Below are 22493 nucleotides of genomic sequence, written 5' to 3' on the forward strand. Positions count from 1 at the left end.
TATATCCTTTCTTAGGTAAGGAGATCAAAACTGCATACAATACTCCAGGTGTGGTCTCACCAAGGCCCTGTATAACTGCAGTAAGACATCCTTGCTCCTGTACTCAAATCCTCTTGCAATGAAGGCCAACATACCATTTGCCTTCCTAACTGCTTGCTGCACCTGCATGTTTGCTTTCAGTGACTGGTGTACAAGGACACCCAGGTCCCTTTGTACATCAACATTCCCCAATCTATCACCATTTAAATAATACTCTGCCTTTCTGTTTTCCTTCCGAAGTGGATAACTTCACATTTATCCACATTATACTGCATCTGCCATGTATTTGCCCACTCACTCAACTTGTCTAAATCGCCTTGAAGCCTCTTTGCATCCTCCTCACAACTCACGATGCCACCTAGTTTTGAGTCGTCAGCAAACTTGGAAATATTACATTTGGTTCCCTCATCCAAATCATTGATATATATTGTGATTAGCTGGGGCCCAAGCACTGATCCCTGCGATACCCCACTGGTCACTCCCTGCCACCCCGAAAAAGACCCGTTTATTCCTATTCTGTTTCCTGTCTGTTAACCAATTTTCAATCCATGCCAGTATATTACCCCCAATCCCATGTGCTTTAATTTTGCACACTAACCTCTTAAGTGGGACTTTATCAAAGGCCTTCTGAAAATCCAAATAAACTGCATCCACTGGTTCTCCCTTATCTATTCTACCAGTTACATCCTCAAAAAACTCCAGTAGGTTTGTCAAACATGATTTCCCTGTCATAAATCCATGTTGACTTTGTCTAATCCCGTTGATATTTTCTAAGTGTTCTGTTATCACATCCTTTATAATAGACTCTGGCATTTTCCCTACTACTGATGTTAGACTAACCGGTTTGTAGTTCCCTGTTTTCTCTCTCCCTCCTTTTTTAAATAGTGGGGTTACATTTGCCACCCTCCAATCTGCAGGAACTGTTCCATAATCTATAGAATTTTGGAAGGTGACAACTAATGCATCCACTATTTCCATGGCTACCTCTTTTAGTACTCTGGGATGCAGGGTATCAGGTCCTGGGGATTTATCGGCTTTCAGTCCCATTAATTTCTCTCTCCCTCCTTTTTTAAATGGGGGGTTACATTTGACCCACATTTAATTTTAGTGAAGTAAAGATGGGGAGTCAGCACAAGGGCATTGGTCAACCATGACCCAAACTATAGAAACACTAAATGTAAATACACCAGAGAGATAATTTCATCCCTTATTGCAGGTTGAAATTCAAACCCTTGTCACAGAGGAGAAAGGGCACATGTGCTAAACCATTGTGTCACGCGGGCCCCTCAGAGTGAGATCTTTACAGCGCACTGAAATGTTATCCCTAACTTTCAATAAAACTTTTGAACAAATAAATCTTTGTAGAATCTCTCCCCTAACCCCCGACTTCCCAGTATTATTGAAATTTTCCACAGTGTGTTCTTTAGGGAGAGGCCCAGGTGTGAAGACCCAGTTGTCTGAGCTACTCAGATTCATAAGCACCTTTTATATTGGCCTCGTTTGGATTCCGGGAGCCAGACGTTCTTGGGCCTGCTCCCAGCCTTTACACTTATCCTCACGGCAGACTTGTAGTTTCACATCGTTTACGAGTCTGCCGCCAGGATAAGGGAGCTAGATTTAATGTAAACATCGGGAGCTGGTCTCCCAGAATCCAAGTTAATGCAAGGCCAATATAAAAGCAGCTATGGTGTTGCATTGTGCGAATGATTTTATACCCAGAACAAAGGTCACCAATGTTGTACAGGTAATGGGGACAATCCAGATATAAACACGATGGAAGTGCTTACTGTTTTTGACACCAGGACTCTCCGAGTTGCTATTGGCTGTTAACTAACCTAATGTACACTGGGAATGCCTAAATAGTCTAGAATCTGAGCTAGTGAATGTAATGCATGAGTACTGTCTGACCGTGTGTGTTATATAACTTGCACCTTGACCTTACCATGGTAAGTAACCCAGATTGCATACTGGGAATAGAAGCAGTGGCACCTAAGGGCAACAGTGACCATAACATGATTACATTTGACATGATCTGGGATGAATCAGTGTCCCAAATCACTACAACTTTGAAAGGGCCAGCTTTAAGGCAATAGAAGAAGAGCATAAAAAGATGAACAGGGAGAACATTCAGGAAAACTTCAGTTGAGGACAAATGGAATACCCTTAAAGACGTACTGCCGAGCATGCAGGAGAAATATACACCAAGGATTAGGAAGTGCAGATTAAATGAACATGACCCTAAACTGATTAATAAGAGATAAATAAGTAAGAAGAACAAACTCTGCAAAGGCTGTATGGAGAAAGATGAGGGAAAGTGCTAAGAAGAATACAGGACCCTCCAAAACAAGGTAAAATAGGTGGTCAGATGGTCAAAGAGAGAACTAGAAATGAGGAGCCAAAAGCAACAGTAAGAAATTCTTCTAGTATAACAAGAGGGTTATTAAAGAATTGAGATCCCTGCATACAGGCTTAAAACTGAGCTAGACTAAAAATAGCTGACATTGTAAGTGATTATTTCCTGGAAGTATTCACTAAAGAAGACACTAGTACTGTGCCACCCACCATAGGAGGGTCTACAACCAAGTTCAATGACTTTGATATCATTGATGGCCAAGAAATTCTCAGGTGTAGTTGATGTACAGCCGAGGGTGATAAGTGAGACTAGGAACAAAATCTACAAAGTGCTGACAGTCACAATGAAGGAGTCAATGAACATGGTGGAGGTCACATTGAATTGGAAACAAGCCATTGTGGTATCTACTTTCAAGAATGGCAATAAAACCAACCCAGATAACTACAAACCCATTAGTCTTAGATCAGTAACTAACAAAACAAATGGGAATTGATCATTTAGAACAACCTTGAAGTGTATCCTTTTGAAAATAACCTATAACTGGCATTCAGCATAGTTTTAGAAGGATCAGATCCTGCCTCACCAATCTCCTCGACTTTTTTTTAAAAAAGGAAGTAATATCCCAAGTGGAAGTTGGAAAACCCTATGATAAACTGCACCTGGACTTCCACATAACCATTGACAACGGTCCACATGCAAGGCTCTACACGTTCCAGGTAAAACTTGGAGCTGGATAAGGAATTAGTTAAAAAAGAGGCAGTGCGTACTATTTAGAGGAGTGATATTGGGCTGGGAAATATACAGAACAGAGAGCCCCAGGGATTGGTGCTGGGTCTTCTGCTGTTTCTGAGCTACATAAATGATCTGGATTGAGAAACGTAATGTAAGTTGGTCAGATGATGCTAAACTAGGGAGGACAATGGAATCTGATGAAGCTGCCAGTGAGTTACAGAAGTATATAGATGTCTTTTGCAAACGGTCAGACACAATGGCAGATAAAATTCAATACAGATAAATGCAAAGAAAAGATGGGGATATACTAAAGGAATACGTCAAACTGGCTAGGGGAGAGCCTGAAAATGACCTGGGAGTGATGGTGGACTCAACACTGTCCAGTCATTACAGAGTAGCAACTAACAAAGTAAACAGAATTGTGAGCTATGTTGCCCAAACAGTACAGTATGACAGTCTGAAGGGATCTGGTGAGGCAGCACCTTGAATATAGTATTCAGTTCTTGTCACTGAGGCACAAAGGAAACATCCCTCGTACAAGAAACACAGAAAGTTAACATGCAGGTGCAGCAGGCAATTAGGAAGGCAAATGGCATGTTGGTCTTTATTGCAAGGGGGTTGGAGTACAAGAATAAGGAAGTCTTACTGCAATTGTACAGGGCTTTGGTGAGACCTCACCTGGAGTAGTGTGTACAGTTTTGGTCTCCTTATCTAAGGAAGGTTATACTTGCCTTAGAGACAGTGCAACTAATGTTCACTAGATTGACTCCTGGGATGAGAGGGTTGTCCTTTGAGGAGAGATTGAGTGAATGGGCCTATACTCTCTGGAGTTTAGAAGAATGAGAGGTGATCTCATTGAAACATATAAGATTCTGAGAGGGCTTGACAGGGTAGATGCTGATAGGTTGTTTCCCCTGGCTGGAGAGTCTAGAACTAGAGGGCATAGTCTCAGGATAAGGGGTCAGCCATTTAAGTCTGAAATGAGGAGGAATTTCTTCACTCAGAGGGTTGTGAATCTTTGGAATTCTCTACCCCAGAGGGCTGTGGATGCTCAGTCGTTGAGTATATTCAAGGCTGAGATGGATACATTTTTGGACTCTAAGGGAATCAAGGGGTATGGGGATCAGGCAGGAAAGTGGAGTTGAGGTTGAAGATCAGCCATGATCTGATTGAATGGCGGAGCAGGCTCGAGGGGCCGCATACTCCTATTTCTTATGTTCTTATGTCCCTAGAATGAGAAGGACCATGAAACTAATATTTACAACAACAACATACATTAATATAGCACCTTTACCGTAGTAAAACATTCCAAACTGCTTCACAGGAACGATATCAAACAAAATTTCACTTTAATGTTAGAGAACTAAGTTATGAGGAAAAGTTAGAAAAACTTCGGCCCGGAAATTCCTCGGAGTTGCTCCCGCTCCGCTGCCTTAACTTCATCATTAGTGTGGCGGAAACACCGTAACTGAGCATAATTGTGCACAATTTGGCTGCCATGCTTACTTATATAACAACAGTGACTGCATTTTAAAAGTTATTCATTGGTTGTGAAACATCCTGAGGATGTAAAAAGTGCTAAATAAATGCAAGTTCCTTCTTTCCTTACTCTATGCAGTGCATTTAGCTTCAGATAAAAGAAGAGAAAAGGTTACCAGAGAAGATTGGAGTTGGTTGGGTGGGGGGAGGGGAGGGGAGGGGCACAAGATAACTTTAGAAAAAATTCCAGAAAGAAGCTAAATTTTAATAAAGTTGAAAAATGACCAGAGGAGCAGAAGATTAGATGGAGAAGGAGAATAGGGAAAGAAAAACAGGGGGAATAAAAATAGAAGGCAAAAAGGTGTGAGGGGAATAGAGTTAGTGGCAATCTGAGGGGAGAGGGAGAGGAGCAGGTTTGGAGAGTAGAGGAGTGACGACAACATTGTGACATGACAACATTGCTTCTGAATTGTTTCCTATGGGCCAGGACCATCTCCTCTCAGCCCATTCTCACTTTCTGCTTGAACTGGGGCACTCACTCCTACGATTTGTTAAAGTGCAACCAGGTAATGGCGGTAATAACCTCAAAGTGTTTACGCTTGTTGGAAATCTTCTGTTGCAGTTGAACGTCTGCAAGGCTCAGCTGACATCTCACTCCTGATGTTAAAATGGCAGCCGGGTTATTGAGAGAACAGGGGCTGGCTGTCCCAGTGAGGGCTTGGCTCAGCTCCCACTTTCCATCCATCTGGCTCAGGATTTCCTGATCAACACGGGGTTTCCGCCATTTTACAAGAACTCCTAAACCTGACCAGCAGAAGTGGCTCTGACCTTTTGAACTGGAAGCCCCGCAATCACCAACACAAGCCCCACGTACAGGGAAGATGCACGTTCAAATTGGCCGCCGGTCTGCCAGTTTTACTTGTGAAGTCAGACAGAAATCCCCATTGCTTCCACCAGGTGTGAACACAGCCATGCACCAGGGCTGCTCATTAAACCATTACCAGGAAAAATGCCTTAGTGACCGTGTGCAGTCGGACATGAATACGTAACACTGCTGTCCTGCTGCTTCTATTTATCTCATTGACTATGCCGAGGTGGTAATATAACACTGAGCTCGCTCACAAGCAAAATCCAGTCTGGGTAATGATCGATTTTGATTGTGTATGATGCTTCATTGACTATACTTGAACACTTCGATGTGATCTTAGATAAAGATGCTGTTTGCACACATAGACAGCAGGGAGTCAGACCATGCTGTGACAAAACTATAACCTTCTGGCATCAACATGAATGAGCATCCTTATGCAAAGTCTCCCTGACTCCAATTCTTGAGGTGCAATGGCACCATAATGAGTTTGACACCACTGGGAGATATACTTCTGTCTAATTCATGCAGCTGCCATTAAATTCGTAATATTTTAACAGACTCATTGTAGTTGTACTGTGTATGTGTGGGCACCACGTATACAGTGCACGTGCGTGAGCACCGCGTGTACTGTGTGAGCACCACGTGTAGAGCATGTACTGAGAGCACCGCGTGCACCTGCTGCCTCTGCTCACAAAATGAGCTGACTTTGTCAGTTAATAGGAGGCCACTCCTGACTTGTTGAGGGCACCAGGGCCTCAATGCTGGGAGGCAGCAGTCAAGTTAATTGCACCAGTACAGCAACATTTATTTGATAGCGGAGATTTCCTAGTCTATAGTAGTGTGTATATGTGTGTGTGAATATACACAGTGGGTGAGTTTGCACTATGTGTATCTCAGCCTCAGTTAATCAAATATGGGGTAGAATACCTGGGGGGTTCTCCCGATTTCCCACTGTAATGTCGGAGGAAGATCAACAGAAACCCGGTAGAAGGGGGGTCATTGCAATTTTGGGCGCTGGTATAAAACGGGCGATGTCGGATCCCCCGCCCGTTATACCCCCTGCCAGATTTTACTTTCCTTTGAATTCGGTGGAAAGGAAAATCGGGCAGGGTGTATAACAGGTGGGGCATCCGAAATCACCGGTTTTACACCATCGCCCAAAGTTAAAATGATCCCTAAACAGTGTTAATGCCTGTTTCTCCCAGGTATGCTCAAGATCTTCTGCTGAAGTTACAGAGGGAGATTGGGAGAGTTCCGTGGAAATTCCCAGCGATCATGATGATGGGAATCAAATGCCCTTTTCTTACTGCAAGTGGATGCAGGCGTTCTAGTAAAAAGAGGTGAGTGTTTCTTTAAACATAGACGGAGACTCTCCAATCACTGCTCTTTGTTCTTACTGCCTGTTTGTTTTCCACTAATTATCACGTTGTACAACTGACATTAATTAAACTGTCTCACAACATGGAAGTGTTTGCTAAACATCACCAAGATACAAATTGCCAATTAACACTGGAACATTTTTGGCTGACGTATATTCATTGCGCTTCTGGGTGAAGTATTCCTACTGTTAATGCTTTGCCACACAGACTAAATCCTGTTACATTTTTATACTACGTCCTCCTGAAGTCTTTTTCAATCCTCTTCACTGTTTGCCAAACCCCACCCTACTTTTGTGTTGTCAGCTAAATTTCAAGATTGTGTTCCCTTTACCCATGTCCAAATCATCTATCTATACACTGAGAACAATAATAGACCCAGCACTGACCCCTGGGGTACACCACTTCCAACCCGTTTCCAATCCGAGCAAGACCCATTTACTCTAAGTCTTTGCTTCCTGTCACGTAACAACATGTAAGGACATCACATGAAATTCCTTCATCTGCTATTTCATCTAGAAATAAACAGATTAATGCCTTGTTAAAATAGCAGGCAAAGAAATCCCATATAATTCCATGTGCTAACATCAAACAGTGCAATTCACTCTAGGTCACTATCCTGACTTATGGTAGAAGGGTATTTCTTATTGAGAAGCAGTGTTTCCCAATCAGTAATGATATCAAAGTACTAATTCTGCAGGAGACCTCAATAAACGGTCACAGTTGTTGCTGTCTGACACACTTTCCCCTTCATGGCTAACTATGGTGTCAGCTTACCTTGGATGCTCAACAAAACCAGGCCCCTTTGATCTGAAGAGTGAAGAGCATGCCAGTTGTTTCACTCTTTAGGGAGGTGCAGTCCCCTTCAGATAAATCAAAAGAAAAAGCTCACTGATTCAATTAAAAGAACGTCGCTTTTGAAAATCATTTTTTTTCTCCATTCCCCTCATCCAAGGTTACCTTTTCTCCTCTTTATTTTTGTTCTTGCTCCTGACTCCGATCATTTCCCCTTATTCCCGCCCGGTTGGCTCCTGACCGCACTGACTCTCACTGGAGGAAAGCTCCATGGGGGCCAACAGTAGCTTGTTCAAATGGTCATTGTTCACTAGACGTGAACAATGTGGCCGAAGAGCTCCTCCCTGAGTCTCAATGCGGCTTCCGTCCATCGAGAGGCACAATGGGCATGATCTTTAGCGTGCGACAAGTTCAGGAAAAGTGCAGGGAGCAGCATCAACCTCTGTACACGGCCTTCTTCGATCTCGCAAAGGCCTTCGACTCTGTCAGCCGTGAGGGATTGTGGAGCATCCTCCTCAAATTCGTCTGCCCGCAGAAATTCATCACCATTCTCCGCCTGCTCTACGATGAAATGCAAGCCGTGATCCTCACCAATGGATCCACCACAGACCCAATACGAGTGCAAGCTGGGGTTAAGCAGGGCTGAGTCATCGCACCAACGCTCTTCTCCTCGCTGCAACACTCCACCCCATCGCCATGAAGCTCCCCGCCGGAGTGGAGCTAACCTACAGGACAAGCGGGAAACTGTTCAACCTTCGACACCTCCAGGGCAGAACCAAGACCACCCCAACTTCTGTCATCGAGCTGCAGTACGAAGACGACGCCTGTGTGTGCGCACACTCGGAGGCCGAGCTACAAACCATCGTCGACGCATTCACCGAGGCGGATGAGAGAATGGGCCTCAGGCTAAACATCCGGAAAACAAAGGTCCTCTACCAGCCCGCTCCTGCCACACAACACTGTCCCCCGACCATCGAGATCCACGGTGAGCCACTGGACAGTGTGGATCATTTCCCATACCTCGGGAGCCTCCTCTCGGCGCGAGCAGACATCGACGATGAAATTCAACATCGACTCCAATGCGCCAGTGTAGCCTTTGGACGCCTGAGGAACAGAGTGTTCGAAGACCGAGACCTCAAATCCAGCACTAAGCTCATGGTCTACAGAGCAGCTGTGGTCCCCGCCCTCCTGTATGCATCAGAAACATGGACAATGTACAGCAGACACCTCAAATCCCTGGAGATACCACCAACGTTGCCTCCGCAAAATCCTGCAAATCCACTGGCAGGATAGGCGTACCAACGTGAGCGTTCTCTCCCAGGCTAACATCCCCAGTATCGAGGCACCGGTCACGCTCAACCAGCTGCGATGGGCGGGCCACATTGTCCGCATGCCCGAAACAAGATTCCCTAAACAAGTGCTCTGCTCCGAGCTCCGCAACGGCAGGCGATCACTAGGAGGGCAGAGGAAACACTATAAGGACGCTCTCAAAGCCTTCCGAAAAAAATGCAACATGCCCACCGACACGTGGGAATCGCTTGCCTGAGAACGGCCAAACTGGAGAAGAAGCATCTGCAACGGTGCCAAACACCTCGAGTGTCACCGAGTGGAGCACGTGGAGGCCAAGCGTAAGCAGTGGAAAGAGCGCGCAGAATCCAGAGCGTCTCACCCACCCGCCTTATTAAACACTACCTGCCCCACCTGTGGCAGAGTCTCAGCTCCGGGATTGGAATATTCAGCTACCGCAGAACCCACCTTCCCGGAGTGGAAGCAAGTCATCCTCGACCCTGAGGGACTGCCAAAGAGGAAGACTATTTACACATGAAGGGCGTCACACTTGGGCCTGATCCTGTTATGACCGTCATTCGCACTCACAACTGCAACCCCGGCAGAAATGTTGCCCCTGTCCAGTACTGAGTCTGGCTGTAGAGTCCGAGGACTAACTCAGCACAGGCCAAGAACCTTCCGGACTGTTTGGTTTACCATTACCCAGCAGGCCACTGGTGATTTTTTAGTATAGTCATTACCCATTTTCACGGGTTCATTTTATTGGATCTCAAAGAAACTGCCATCACATTGGAGTATTCCCACTATAAAATGCTGGAAAGGGAGAACTCAGTTCTACCTTTTCAAACAATGCATTCAGTCCAATATATCAGTCAATCTAGCACAAAGGAAGATGGTAGTGGTTGTTGGAGGCCAGCAAAGTGATGGAAGGTGTTGTCGACAGTGCTATCAAGCGGCACTTACTCACCAATAACCTGCTCACCGATGCTCAGTTTGAGTTCCGCCAGGACCACTTGGCTCCAGACCTCATTACAACCTTGGTCCAAACATGGACAAAAGAGCTGAATTCCAGAGGTGAGGTGAGAATGACTGCCCTTGACATCAAGGCAGCATTTGACCAAGTGTGGCACCAAGGAGCCCCAGTAAAGTTGAAGTCAATGGGAATCAGGGGGAAAACTCTCCAGTGGCTGGAGTCATACCTAGCACAAAGGAAGATGGTAGTGGTTGTTGGAGGCCAATCATCTCAGCTCCAGGACATTGCTGCAGGAGTTCCTCAGAGCAGTGTCCTAGGCCCAACCATCTCCAGCTGCTTCATCAATGACCTTCCCTCCATCATAAGGTCAGAAATGGGGATGTTCGCTGATGATTGCACAGTGTTCAGTTCCATTCACAACCCCTCAGATAATGAAGCAGTCTGAGACCTGGACAACATCCAGGCTTGGGCTGATAAGTGGCAAGTAACATTCGTGCCAGACATGTGCCAGGCAATGACCATCTCCAACAAGAGAGAGTCTAACCACCTCCCCTTGACATTCAAAGGCATTACCATCGCCGAATCCCCCACCATCAACATCCTGGGGGTCACCAATGACCAGAAACTTAACTGGACCAGCCATATAAATACTGTGGCTACGAGAGCAGGTCAGAGGCTGGGTATTCTGCGGCGAGTGACTCACCTCCTGGCTCCCCAAAGCCTTTCCACCATCTACAAGGCACAAGTCAGGAGTGTGATGGAATAGTCTCCACTTGCCTGGATGAGTGCAGCTCCGACAATACTCAAGAAGCTCGACACCATCCAGGACAAAGCAGCCCGCTTGATTGGCACCCCATCCACCACCCTAAACATTCACTCCCTTCATCACCGGCGCACTGTGACTGCAGTGTGTACCATCCACAGGATGCACTGCAGCAACTCGCCAAGGCTTCTTCGACAGCACCTTCCAAACCCGCGACCTCTACCACCTAGAAGGACAAGAGCAGCACGCACATGGGAACACCACCCCCTGCACGTTCCCCTCCAAGTCACACACCATCCCGACTTGGAAATATATCGCCGTTCCTTCATCGTCGCTGGATCAAAATCCTGGAACTCCCTTCCTAACAGCACTGTGGGAGAACCTTCACCACATGGACTGCAGCAGTTAAAGAAGACAGCTCACCACCATCTTCTCAAGGGCAATTAGGGATGGGCAATAAATGCTGGCCACACCAGCGACGCCCACATCCTATGAACACATAAAAAAAGAGAACAAGAGAGTGCAAGAGTGAGACAGTGTGAGAGACAGCAACGGGGAGAGAGAGTGGGAGAGAACAAGAGAGTTTAAGAGTGAGACAGTGTGAAATAGCAACGGGGAGAGAGAGTGGGAGAGAACAAGAGAGTTTAAGAGTGAGACAGTGTGAGAGATAGCAACGGGGAGAGAGAGTGGGAGAGAACAAGAGAGTTTAAGAGTGAGACAGTGTGAGAGATAGAAACGGGGAGAGAGAGTGGGAGAGAACATGAGAGTTTAAGAGTGAGACAGAACGAGAGACAGCAACGGGGAGAGAGAGTGGGAGAGAACAAGAGAGTGTAAGAGTGAGATAGTGTGAGAGACAGCAACGGGGAGAGAGAGTGGGAGAGAACAAGAGAGTGTAAGAGTGAGACAGTGCGAGAGACAGCAACGGGGAGAGAGAGTGGGAGAGAACAAGAGAGTGTAAGAGTGAGACAGTGCGAGAGACAGCAACGGGGAGAGAGAGTGGGAGAGAACAAGAGAGTGCAAGAGTGAGACAGTGTGATAGATAGAAACGGGGAGAGAGAGTGGGAGAGAACAAGAGAGTGCAAGAGTGAGACAGAGCGAGAGACAGCAACGGGGAGAGAGAGTGGGAGAATACTAGAGAGTGCAAGAGTGAGATAGTGCGAGAGACAGCAACGGGGAGAGAGAGTGGGAGAATACTAGAGAGTGCAAGAGTGAGAGTGCGAGAGACAGCAATATGGGGAAAGAGAGTGGGGGAGGGGAGAGCGCAAGTGTGTAAGTGAACAAGGGACAAGAGAAAAAGGACAACAGCAACGAATGAGAAAAAATGAGAAAGTGCTGCCAAGACATCACTGTGACCTGAAGCTCTTCTACCTTGTTATAATTATGACTTTTCTGATCCCAGCATCCTGTAAACACAATTCAGAAATGCACTGTTTGTGCTGAGAGTTTATAGAGCAGTTTCATACAGCTTTCACCAAGAATGGGCACCTATACTTCAAATCTATTCCATGAATAATGAGAGTTAACTGTAGGAGGGAGTTAGGTTGGAATGTGCAGTTTGTTTATTTATTCTTTCACAGTATTGATGGCCCGTATCGAGACACCCTATCCTCCCCCAGCATTGTGTAGATCTGAACAGGATGGTACCCCTGGGTCTGAAGTCACTGTGGTCCTGTTAACGGTCACTTTTCTTTCTCCGGGGAATGTGTGCTAACCCTAATCATGGTCATTAAAACCAGATCTACCATCATTATGGGAAATGACAGGAATGAGATTAGAGTGTGGCAGATTGTAAACCCACTTATGGATCTATGGTCCAGAATTTGCTGAAAAAAATAACAAAGTGTGAACCACAAGGCTTGCGCACTTGTTTTCTCACCTCTCTGAGCTCTTGATCTCAGCTGCTGATCTCAGCCAGAGTCCTTCTCCCATACAACCAGAGGGAAAATCAGAAGTAGTCTGCTTGATTGGCACCCCATCCATTGGCCTAAACATCCACTCCCGCCACCACCGGCGCACTGTGGCTGCAGTGTGTACTATCTACAGGATGCACTGCGGCAACTCGCCAAGGCTTCTTCAACAACACCTCTCAAACCCGCGGCCTCTACTGTCTAGAAGGACAAGAGCAGCAGGTGCATGGAAACAGCACAACCTGCACGTTCCCCTCCAAGTCACACACCATCCTGACTTGGAAATATATCGCCGTTCCTTCATTGTCGCTGGGTCAAAATCCTGGAACTCCCTACCTAACAGCACTGTGGGAGAACCGTCACCACACGGACTGCAGCGGTTCAATGCGGCAGCTCACCACCACCTTCTCAAGGACAGCTAGGGATAGTCAATAATTGCCGGCCTTGCCAGCGATGCCCATATCCTGAGAATATTTAAAAAATCAGAAGCAGAGTCAGTACCAGGGGAGCAATGGGATACACAGGGCAGCATTGACAGAAACCTAGGAGCAGGCCACCCACCAGCCTTGTTAGCCAAGAGTAGTTGGTGGCGCAGAGGGACAGAGGAGAAAACAGAGACTCACAAGGAAAAAAATATAGAAATAAAGGCCTTGCAGCGCGTGTCATCATGGTGACACCATCCCTTTAAGAGATTTGACTTTAAAATTAAAGGGGAGGGGATTTTGGCTATTTTTTCAAAAACATGATATACACAAGGGAAGCAGAGGCTCTGAGCCTTCATTAGTCAGCTGCCTGCTTTAAAAAGTCATTTGTTCTTCTGAACCAAAGGGTTTGTTGTATATAATAAATGCCTCATGGACCTGACCGTGCGACTGCAGCAGTTAATTTTCTTAGCTCAAGAAGATGTACACATAGTGCGAATTCTCTTGCTTGTTAGTGAAGATGAAGAATTTACAATGAATGTCTCCAGAGGTAGCTCTCTACCTCCTCCTCTACGTACCCAAAGGAGTCAGCATATCAGCACAAATCTAGGCTGACACTCCAGTGCAGTACTGAGGGAGAGCTGCACTGTCGGGAGGTGCCGTCATTCGGATAAAACGATAAACCGTGGCCCCGTCTGCGCGCGCGCTCTCTCTCTCTCTCTCTCTCTCTCTCGTGTACGTAAATGATCCCATGGCACTATTCGAAGAAGAGCAGGGGAGTTCTCCCCGATGTCCCGACCAACATTCATCCCTCAACCAACATCACTAAAACAGCTTATCTGGTCATTTATTTAATTGCTATTTGTGGGAGCTTGCTGTGCACGTTTCCTACATTACATCAGTGACTACATTTCAAAGGTACTTAATTGTCTGTAAAGTGCTTTGGGACGTCCTGAGGTCATGAAAGGCGTTATATAAATGCAAGTCTTTTTCTTTTGCTACAGTGTTCAGCACTCCTCTGAACTTCCCTCACTTATCTCCCATAGGTTCCAAAAACACCATCCGACACACTTTTGCTCTTCTCTGCCTCCTGCGATGTTGAAATCAAGACTCATCTCACCATCTCCTTCACCAACTCATTTATTCCCAGGATTTTAAAATTGTGGCAAAAGGTGGGGTGGGTGGTGGTGGTGGGGGGGTCAGATTTTATTTCCCTCTTTCGTCCTGGGCAGAACAGAGAGAGGAAGACTGGACAGGAATATTCGTCACAGAGCCCACCTGATTTTCTGACCACTTAAATTAGTGGGTGGACGATGAGGTAGGCTCTGTCACGGGTGTGCGATCCCACCTGCCCAATTTTCCTCCAAGTGCTCCACCTTGGTAATACATTATAAACAAGTGCTAGAAAGGAAAACCTGTCTCTGAACCTCCTGACCCCTAAACCTCCTGACCCCTAAACCTCCTGACCCCTAAACCTCCTGACCCCTAAACTCCTGACCCCTAAACCTCCTGACCCCTAAACCTCCTGACCCCTAAACCTCCTGACCCCTAAACCTCCTGACCCCAAAACTCCTGACCCCTAAACCTCCTGACCCCTAAACCTCCTGACCCCTAAACCTCCTGACCCCTAAACCTCCTGACCCCTAAACCTGCCCCTGGAACTCCTGACCCCTAAAGCTGCCCTAAACCTCCTGACCCCTAAACCTCCTGACCCCTAAAGCTGCCCTAAACCTCCTGACCCCTTTTCAATCTTTCCTTCTTCCTACAATCTGCAGGATTTCAAATCTAAAGCTTGGCATCTCCAAATCACTAATTCCTGATTTACCTTGTCTCTTCTTCTACCCTTTGGAACCACGCTGGTGTCCAGCAGATGGGCCTCAAACCTCCACCTAGGCTCCTCAATGATTAACAATAAGATGGCAGCACTAGTACTATTGCTACTTACCCCTCGCAGTACTGCACAACCCAAATATCATCGTGAAGGCTAGGAGACACAGGAGATCCATCCTCAGTGTGCTGCCTCTCTGCATCAACCTGATTGCTCAAGGCTAGAAAAAGTGAAGCGAATGAAAAAGAATTGGTCAGTCAAATGCTCTTGCCTTTCTCTTACACCGGTTTCCATGAATGGTTCCAGCAGACACTCTGGGCTTCAATCAGAGGGCTGCAGCTCAGACAAGCAAACATCCATGATTTATACAGCGTTACGGCACGCGATGCGCAGAGCAGCGTTACAGCATATAATAGAGCAGCATTACTACATATAATACACAGCGCAGTGTTATATAGAACACTGAGGTGTGTGACTATGTATAATACGTAGAGCAGTGATATCATATATAATACTCAGAGCAGTGTTATTGTATTTAATGCAGAGCAGTGTCACTATATATAATAAAGAGCAGTACTTCATCAGCTGGGCAGTGCTTTGGGATGCCCTGAGGTAGTGAAAGACAGTATATAAATGCAAATTCTTTCTTTCATTCTTTACACAGAACAGTGTTATTATATATAATACTTAGAATAGCATTACTATACACAATATAATCATGTTATTATAATAAACAGAACTGCATTACTGTAAGCAAAGCACAGAGCAGTTCTATTATATATAATAGACAGAAGTGTCACTATATATAATACACATAAGGTATTAGCCTTGAGTCAGTGGTAATACTCTCACTTCTGAGTCGGAAGGTTGTGAGTTCAAGTCCCTTTCCAGAGACTTGAGCACATAATCTAGGCTGACACTTCAGTACTGAGGGAGTGCTGCACTGTTGGAGGTGCAGTTTTTCAGGTGAGATGTTAAACCGAGGCCCCATTTGCTCTTTCAGCTGAACATAAAATATTCCGTCGCACTATTTGACGAGGAGCAGAGAGTTCTCCTGGTGCCCTGGGCAATATTTATCCCTCAACCAACATCACTAAAACAGATTATGTGGTCATTTATCTTATTGTTGTTTGTGGGAGCTTGCTGTGTGCAAATTGGCTGCTGCGTTTCCTACATTACACCAGTAACTACACTTCAAAAGTACTTAATTGGCTGTAAAGCGCCTTGGGATATCCTGAGGTTGTGAAAAGCGCTAGTGAAAAGTTCTTTCTTTCTTTACACACAGCAGTCTTACTATAACACACAGAGCAGTATTATAAATAATACAAAGAGCAGTGTCATTATATATAATATACAGCATTGTGACTATAATAGAGAGCAATGTCACTGTATATAACACACAAAGCAGTATTATATACAATACAAAAAGCAATGCTACTATATATATTACACAGAACAGTGTTTTATTAAATGACAGACACAACACTGTCATCTAAATGCAATAGGCAGAACAGTATTATTGTATATAATACATAGAGCAGTGTCACTATATATAATAGTGGTATTTACAATATGTAGTGGTGTTATATATTATAGAATTTATAGTAGTGCAATTGTATATTACAGCAGTATTAAAAAAATGCCGTGTGTGTTAATAATATGTACACAAGTGTTAATATGCAATATTCAAAGTGTTATTAATTATCATAAATCACAGCAGTGTTAGTGATACTTTAGGTAATATACGGAGACTGTTATGAAATAAAACATTATACCACTCTGATATACTTTACATCCCTCACAGTAACCTTCTGATATGCCCCATGTCCCTCTCTGTATCACTCTTTAATACAACCATATCACTAACTGTAGCTGTATTTATAATACTGCTGTGTAATATGTAACTGTTATGCCATAACCATGCCTCGCACTGTGACACTCAGATACTTCACAGCTTCACTGTTAACAGTCTTGCATCTACTGCACATGTTCCTGTAACACTCTGATATAACGCACAACTCTTTGTAACACTCTGATATCTAATATACCTTACAACTTCACTGTAACCCTGATATACTATACACATATCCCTTACTGTAACACTGTACCGTACATCCCTCACAATAACACACTCGCACATACCCCATACCCCTCACAATAACACTCTCGCACATACCCCATACCCCTCACTGTAACACACTCGCACATACCCCATACCCCTCACTGTAACACACTCGCACATACCCCATACCCCTCACTGTAACACACTCGCACATACCCCATACCCCTCACTGTAACACACTCGCACATACCCCCATACCCCTCACTGTAACACACTCGCACATACCCCATACCCCTCACTGTAACACACTTGCACATACCCCATACCCCTCACTGTAACACACTTGCACATACCCTGCACTGTAACACACTCGCACATACCCCATACCCCTCACTGTAACACACTTGCACATACCCCATACCCCTCACTGTAACACACTTGCACATACCCCATACCCCTCACTGTAACACACTTGCACATAACCTGCACTGTAACACACTCGCACATACCCCATACCCCTCACTGTAACACACTTGCACATACCCCATACCCCTCACTGTAACACACTTGCACATACCCTGCACTGTAACACACTTGCACATACCCCATACCCCTCACTGTAACACACTTGCACATACCCTGCACTGTAACACACTCGCACATACCCCATACTCCTCACTGTAACACACTTGCACATACCCCATACCCCTCACTGTAACACACTCGCACATACCCCATACCCCTCACTGTAACACACTTGCACATACCCCATACCCCTCACTGTAACACACTTGCACATACCCCATACCCCTCACTGTAACACACTCGCACATACCCCATACCCCTCACTGTAACACACTTGCACATACCCCATACCCCTCACTGTAACACACTCGCACATACCCCATACCCCTCACTGTAACACACTTGCGTATACCACATACCCCTCACTATAACACTCTCTCATATACCATTGTAGCATTCTCATATAACAGTGATTTATAGTGACATTCTCTCTATAGCATATTCCTCACTGGCAAACTCTTGGATTCACACTGAAAGGCAGCTTTATAGAAACTGTACTTCATGGATTTCCAAGATATTTTTCTAAACATTAATATTGGTGCCTAACTAAATAGAAAGAAAATAAAGTCTGGGTGGTTTTAATTTACAGACACATTAAACAGCAGAAGCTAAAGTGCAGAAATGAAAATTACAGCTAACTGTAACTGCTGATATTAACGAAATCAGGAACAAGCAGTGAGGGTGTTTTTTTAAAATCACTTTGCAAGTATATAACTTTTTGTTGGCGAATTTAAATCTTTCCATTCCCAGGGCATGGAGTAAGGGACCTCCTTTATACTGGATTGTACCCAGCTGAAGTAAATTTACATTATTCAGAGGTACCAAAGAGCTTGGAAAACATCACCTTAACTCTTGACATTCCCCTTGCTCTGTAGTTCATTCTGTCACTTTATTTCTTTTTCTCCCTCCGTTCTTCGTTCATTCCTATTTCTCACTCTTTCTGTCTCTCACTCATTTCTGTTAATCTGTTTCTCTCGCCCGCTTGGTTTCTGTGTTCATCCTACACTCCTTTCTGCCTCTTTCTCTCTCTCTCTGGTTCCCTCTCTGTTTCTGTCTCTATGTTTGCCTGTTGTACCTTTTCTCTATTTGTATTTCTCTCTCATCTTCTGTCTCACCCTCCTTTATTCTCTTTCTCACACTCTCTCCCCTTGATTTTTGTCTGTTTCTCTCACTCTCCAGTTCTATCTACTCTCACTGTGTCTGTCCATCCATCTGTTTCTCTCTCTCACACGCACTCCTTTCCCTTAAAAAAAGTTGACACACCAATTACCTAAAAAAAACAACTTACCCCACAGTGTCTGCATCCACCAGTTCAAACGGTTTTCCATAAAGCTTTCACTCTTGCAGTAAAACAAACCATCGCTACTACGCTGGTCCGAAGATTACAAACAAGGCTCCAATACTAAAACCAATGAAAAAAACTCGAGCTTGCAAGTTTCAGTAAATGTATATTTTATAAATGGGATTTTTAATTTCCAGAATCTGTTGGTGGAAAAAACCCAGGAGAACGATTTAAATGTCACTGTAAGATCCCTAGGCGTTCACATCCCTGAGAAGGTCCCATAAAGTGTCCCAATTTTAAAGGATTCATTGGTACCAGCCATGACTGATTTTCTTTTCTCTATATACATAGGGTTCTGTCCCTGAGATTGCGAGCCGGTCCGATTTCCCCCCCTGTCAGGTTGGTGGTGCTGGACACACTGTTAAACGAGCCTCAACCCCCTCCGCTCAAACTTTCACAGAACTTTCATAGCGGCTCGAAACTTTTCACCAATCAGAGCTCCGCTGGACGGCGCCCTCTGCTGGAAGCTTCGAGCCTTTGTCAATGCACTGAACATAAGATGAAGAACACACTGGGCAGGGAATTAGAAATGAAACGAGCTTTCAATGTCCATTTTTTTTTAAAGATTCTGACCTTTGCTGGATTCCATTGACACTAGCATCCTTGTGGTACTTTGTCAATCAGGCCATTCATTTTTTATGGCAGTGACTGTCAACTGGCCATTCGGCCATAGATAGCATCACAGCTGAGGCCAACCCTGTTTTCACCCAATGTTTACATAGGGGCACTTTCCATAAGGCACTTGTGAGTAGAAGTCAGGAACGAGAGATCTGGATAATTCCCTTCACTCACCTCCCTAGCTCAGGGATGCTGAGGCTAAATCCAGTGGCTGTGATTAATTACCTCAGCAGACTGGGAATTGATCTTGGGAGCTTCTTACTGATCAGATTAATCTTTTAAAAATTCCTTTTTCAGAGGGATTGTCCGAAGGTATTCTCTATTCTACTGAAATCTCTGGAGTTAGAAAGCTGTACGGTGATGCGTATTATGCTCTTGATTCCCTTATAATTATCCTCAAATAGACACATTGTATGGTGTGATATTGAACTATATTGGTCAAGAAGGTCTCAGGTTCTGTCCCTGGTATGTGCAGGGTTACTACAATTGGAATCAATGCCCCTTGGACAAGAGGGGAAACATCAGTTGGGTTCCTGCTGCTGGAAAGTGCACCTGGCTGATTGTTAGGTACTGGGACTGGGTTCGACTGTGGTGTATGGCTCGCTAATACTCGCTGGCTAGGAATTACCACTTGGGCGGAACTGAGGAAGCTGATGGGGTTCACAGAACTATTATACCCCACCATGAATTAGGACCTTCAGAGAGGAAAGAAGAAAAGGGGACAAAATAGAAGGGAAAATGAAAGACTAATTTCAGCCAATGGAACCCAACAATTTCTGCCGCTGAACAAATGTCATTTCCTGACCCTCCTCATAATGTTTGGTGCTGGGAGGAACTGAAATATAATGGGCACTGGAGTACCAATGCAAGGACTCAATGGTACAGCCAGCATCTTCCTTTGGTACTGAACGTGTAGCTGCACCTCCGGGATGTGGAAGTGAATTGAACTGTATACATTTTAAATGTTACTGATACATCTGTATTATTTTGCTAGTTAATTAAACAGGCATTAATCCATTGATAATATTGATATAATTTTTAAAAAACTTCAGGAGTGAAGTTTGGAAACACTTCTACACGCAAAGGGTGGTAGAAGTTTGGAATTCTCTTCCACAAATGGCAGTTGATGCTAGATCAATAGTTAATTTTAAATCTGAGATTGATGGATTTTTGTTAACCAAAGGTATTAAGGGATATGGGGCTAAGGCGGGTATCTGGAGTTGGATCACAGATCAGCCATGTTCTCATTGAATGGTGGAACAGGCTCGAGGGGCTAAATGGCCTACTCCTGTTTCTATGTTCTTGTGTTCCTAAATGAATGTTCAGCGCTGAGTCAGAGGGAGACACAATGGTTGAGATGGTAAATGGGAATGCCAATGTTGAATGATGAGAAATGGTAGTGGATAGTGGGAAAGGCAGCGTTGATGATGGAAATGATGGTATTAAAAAGTGGGAATCAGCTCCGTGGTCTATGCTGAGTTAGCTGATCTCAGCTGGAGTAGAAGAGGGTGTTACAACTGATCTCAGCAACTCTGGGCTAGGGAGGGGAAAATTAGCTAGGATTCCCACTCATTATTATGCAGTGAATGTTGGGTGAGGACTGGTTTGGGCTCAGCTGTGATGCTGTTCAGGATCGAATAGCCCACTGTTTAGGTTCACGAGTGAAAAATACCTACTTGGTTGAGGCACAAGAAGCCTACTGACACCTGTGGAACTGTAGACCAGCAAGGGTCAGTGCCTCCAGGAGAGATGGGAAGAAAAGGGAAATTAAGGGGAAAAAATGATTTTTAAAAAATAAGGTGGGAATGGTGTTGTTTGAGATGGAAGAGAAGGCATTAGCAAGTAGAAGAGCTTCCCCAGACACTCTGTTGTTCTGACTCTGCCCTCTTGTGCAGACTTCCCTCCCTTCATTCCACCATTGGCGGTTGTGCCTTCAGTCGCCTAGACTCCACGCTCTGGAATCCCCTTCCGCCTCTCCATCTCCCTCTTCTCCTTTAAGGTGCTACTTAAAACCCACCTCTTTGACCAAGCTTTTGGTCACCCTTCCTAATATCTCCTCTTTTGTCTGTGTCCATTTCTGTCTGATTACACCTCTGTGAAGCGCCTCGGGATATTTTTCTACGTTAAAGGTGCTATATAAATGCAAATTGTTGTTTTTATTGTAGAGTGGGTGTGGTGGTGGTGGAGATATTTCTTTCATGCTTAGCGCAAAAGACCACTCCTGTAAGTTAGCCGTTGCTTCCTGCAGACTACAGTGTGACTTTATATATCCAATATCTGGTAATGTATCACCACCCAGGGGTCAAACATAAACCCATGTTACTGTATGATGTGGAGATGCCGGTGATGGACTGGGGTTGACAATTGTAAACAATTTTACAACACCAAGTTATAGTCCAGCAATTTTATTTTAAATTCACAAGCTTTCGGAGATTTTCTCCTTCCTCAGGCAAACATTTGCCTGAGGAAGGAGAAAATCTCCGAAAGCTTGTGAATTTAAAATAAAATTGCTGGACTATAACTTGGTGTTGTAAAATTGTTTACCATGTTACTGTAGTTAGAGTGTGAATTGACACAAGCACTCTTGTGTTCTCCTAGTCTTCAGATAGTGGAAGAATAAACACTCTATCAGACTGTGTGACTCAAGTTATAAACTATGAATCAGGTTTATTAAAAGTAAAAAGTAGACAGTAGCAGAAAGTCAATACATTAGGTTTCACTAAATTACAGAACGTGTAACTTACACCTCTTCAGATATACAAAATACAAGGTGCAACATTCTTTTAACTCTCTTAGTAATATCTAACCTGGACCACTGCCATAATATAACCTGTATATGAGATACCATCTACCAGTACGGAGTCACCAGACTCTATCGCAATGGGCTCAAAAGAACTGGGGAACACACTCCTTGAGATGTACCTCAGGGGCTTCATATGAGCATTATCAAACAAGATTTGACACCAAGCCACATAGGAGATATTAGGACAGGTACGAGGTAGGTTTTAAGGAGTGTCTTAAAGGAGGAGAGAGAGGTAGAGAGGCGGAAAGATTTAGGGAGGGA

At 44.7% G+C, this 22493-nt stretch overlaps 1 protein-coding gene across 1 annotated transcript in view; it reads right to left on the bottom strand.

Annotated features, from left to right (window-relative positions):
• The window catches only part of LOC137332573 (fibroblast growth factor receptor-like 1), a 142052-nt gene extending 122855 nt beyond the window's left edge, over positions 1-19197 (bottom strand). Inside the window, exons 1-2 of the mRNA XM_067996502.1 lie at positions 18758-19197; positions 14940-15042 (exon numbers count right to left, since the gene is read on the bottom strand). Coding sequence (XP_067852603.1) covers positions 14940-15024 — 85 coding nt within the window. The 5' untranslated portion in view covers positions 15025-15042; positions 18758-19197. The remainder of the gene's footprint in view (positions 1-14939; positions 15043-18757) is intronic.
• Between the last annotated feature and the right edge of the window lie 3296 nt (positions 19198-22493).

The sequence above is a fragment of the Heptranchias perlo genome, chromosome 14 (assembly GCF_035084215.1).
Source record: "Heptranchias perlo isolate sHepPer1 chromosome 14, sHepPer1.hap1, whole genome shotgun sequence".
Classification (NCBI taxonomy): domain Eukaryota; kingdom Metazoa; phylum Chordata; class Chondrichthyes; order Hexanchiformes; family Hexanchidae; genus Heptranchias; species Heptranchias perlo.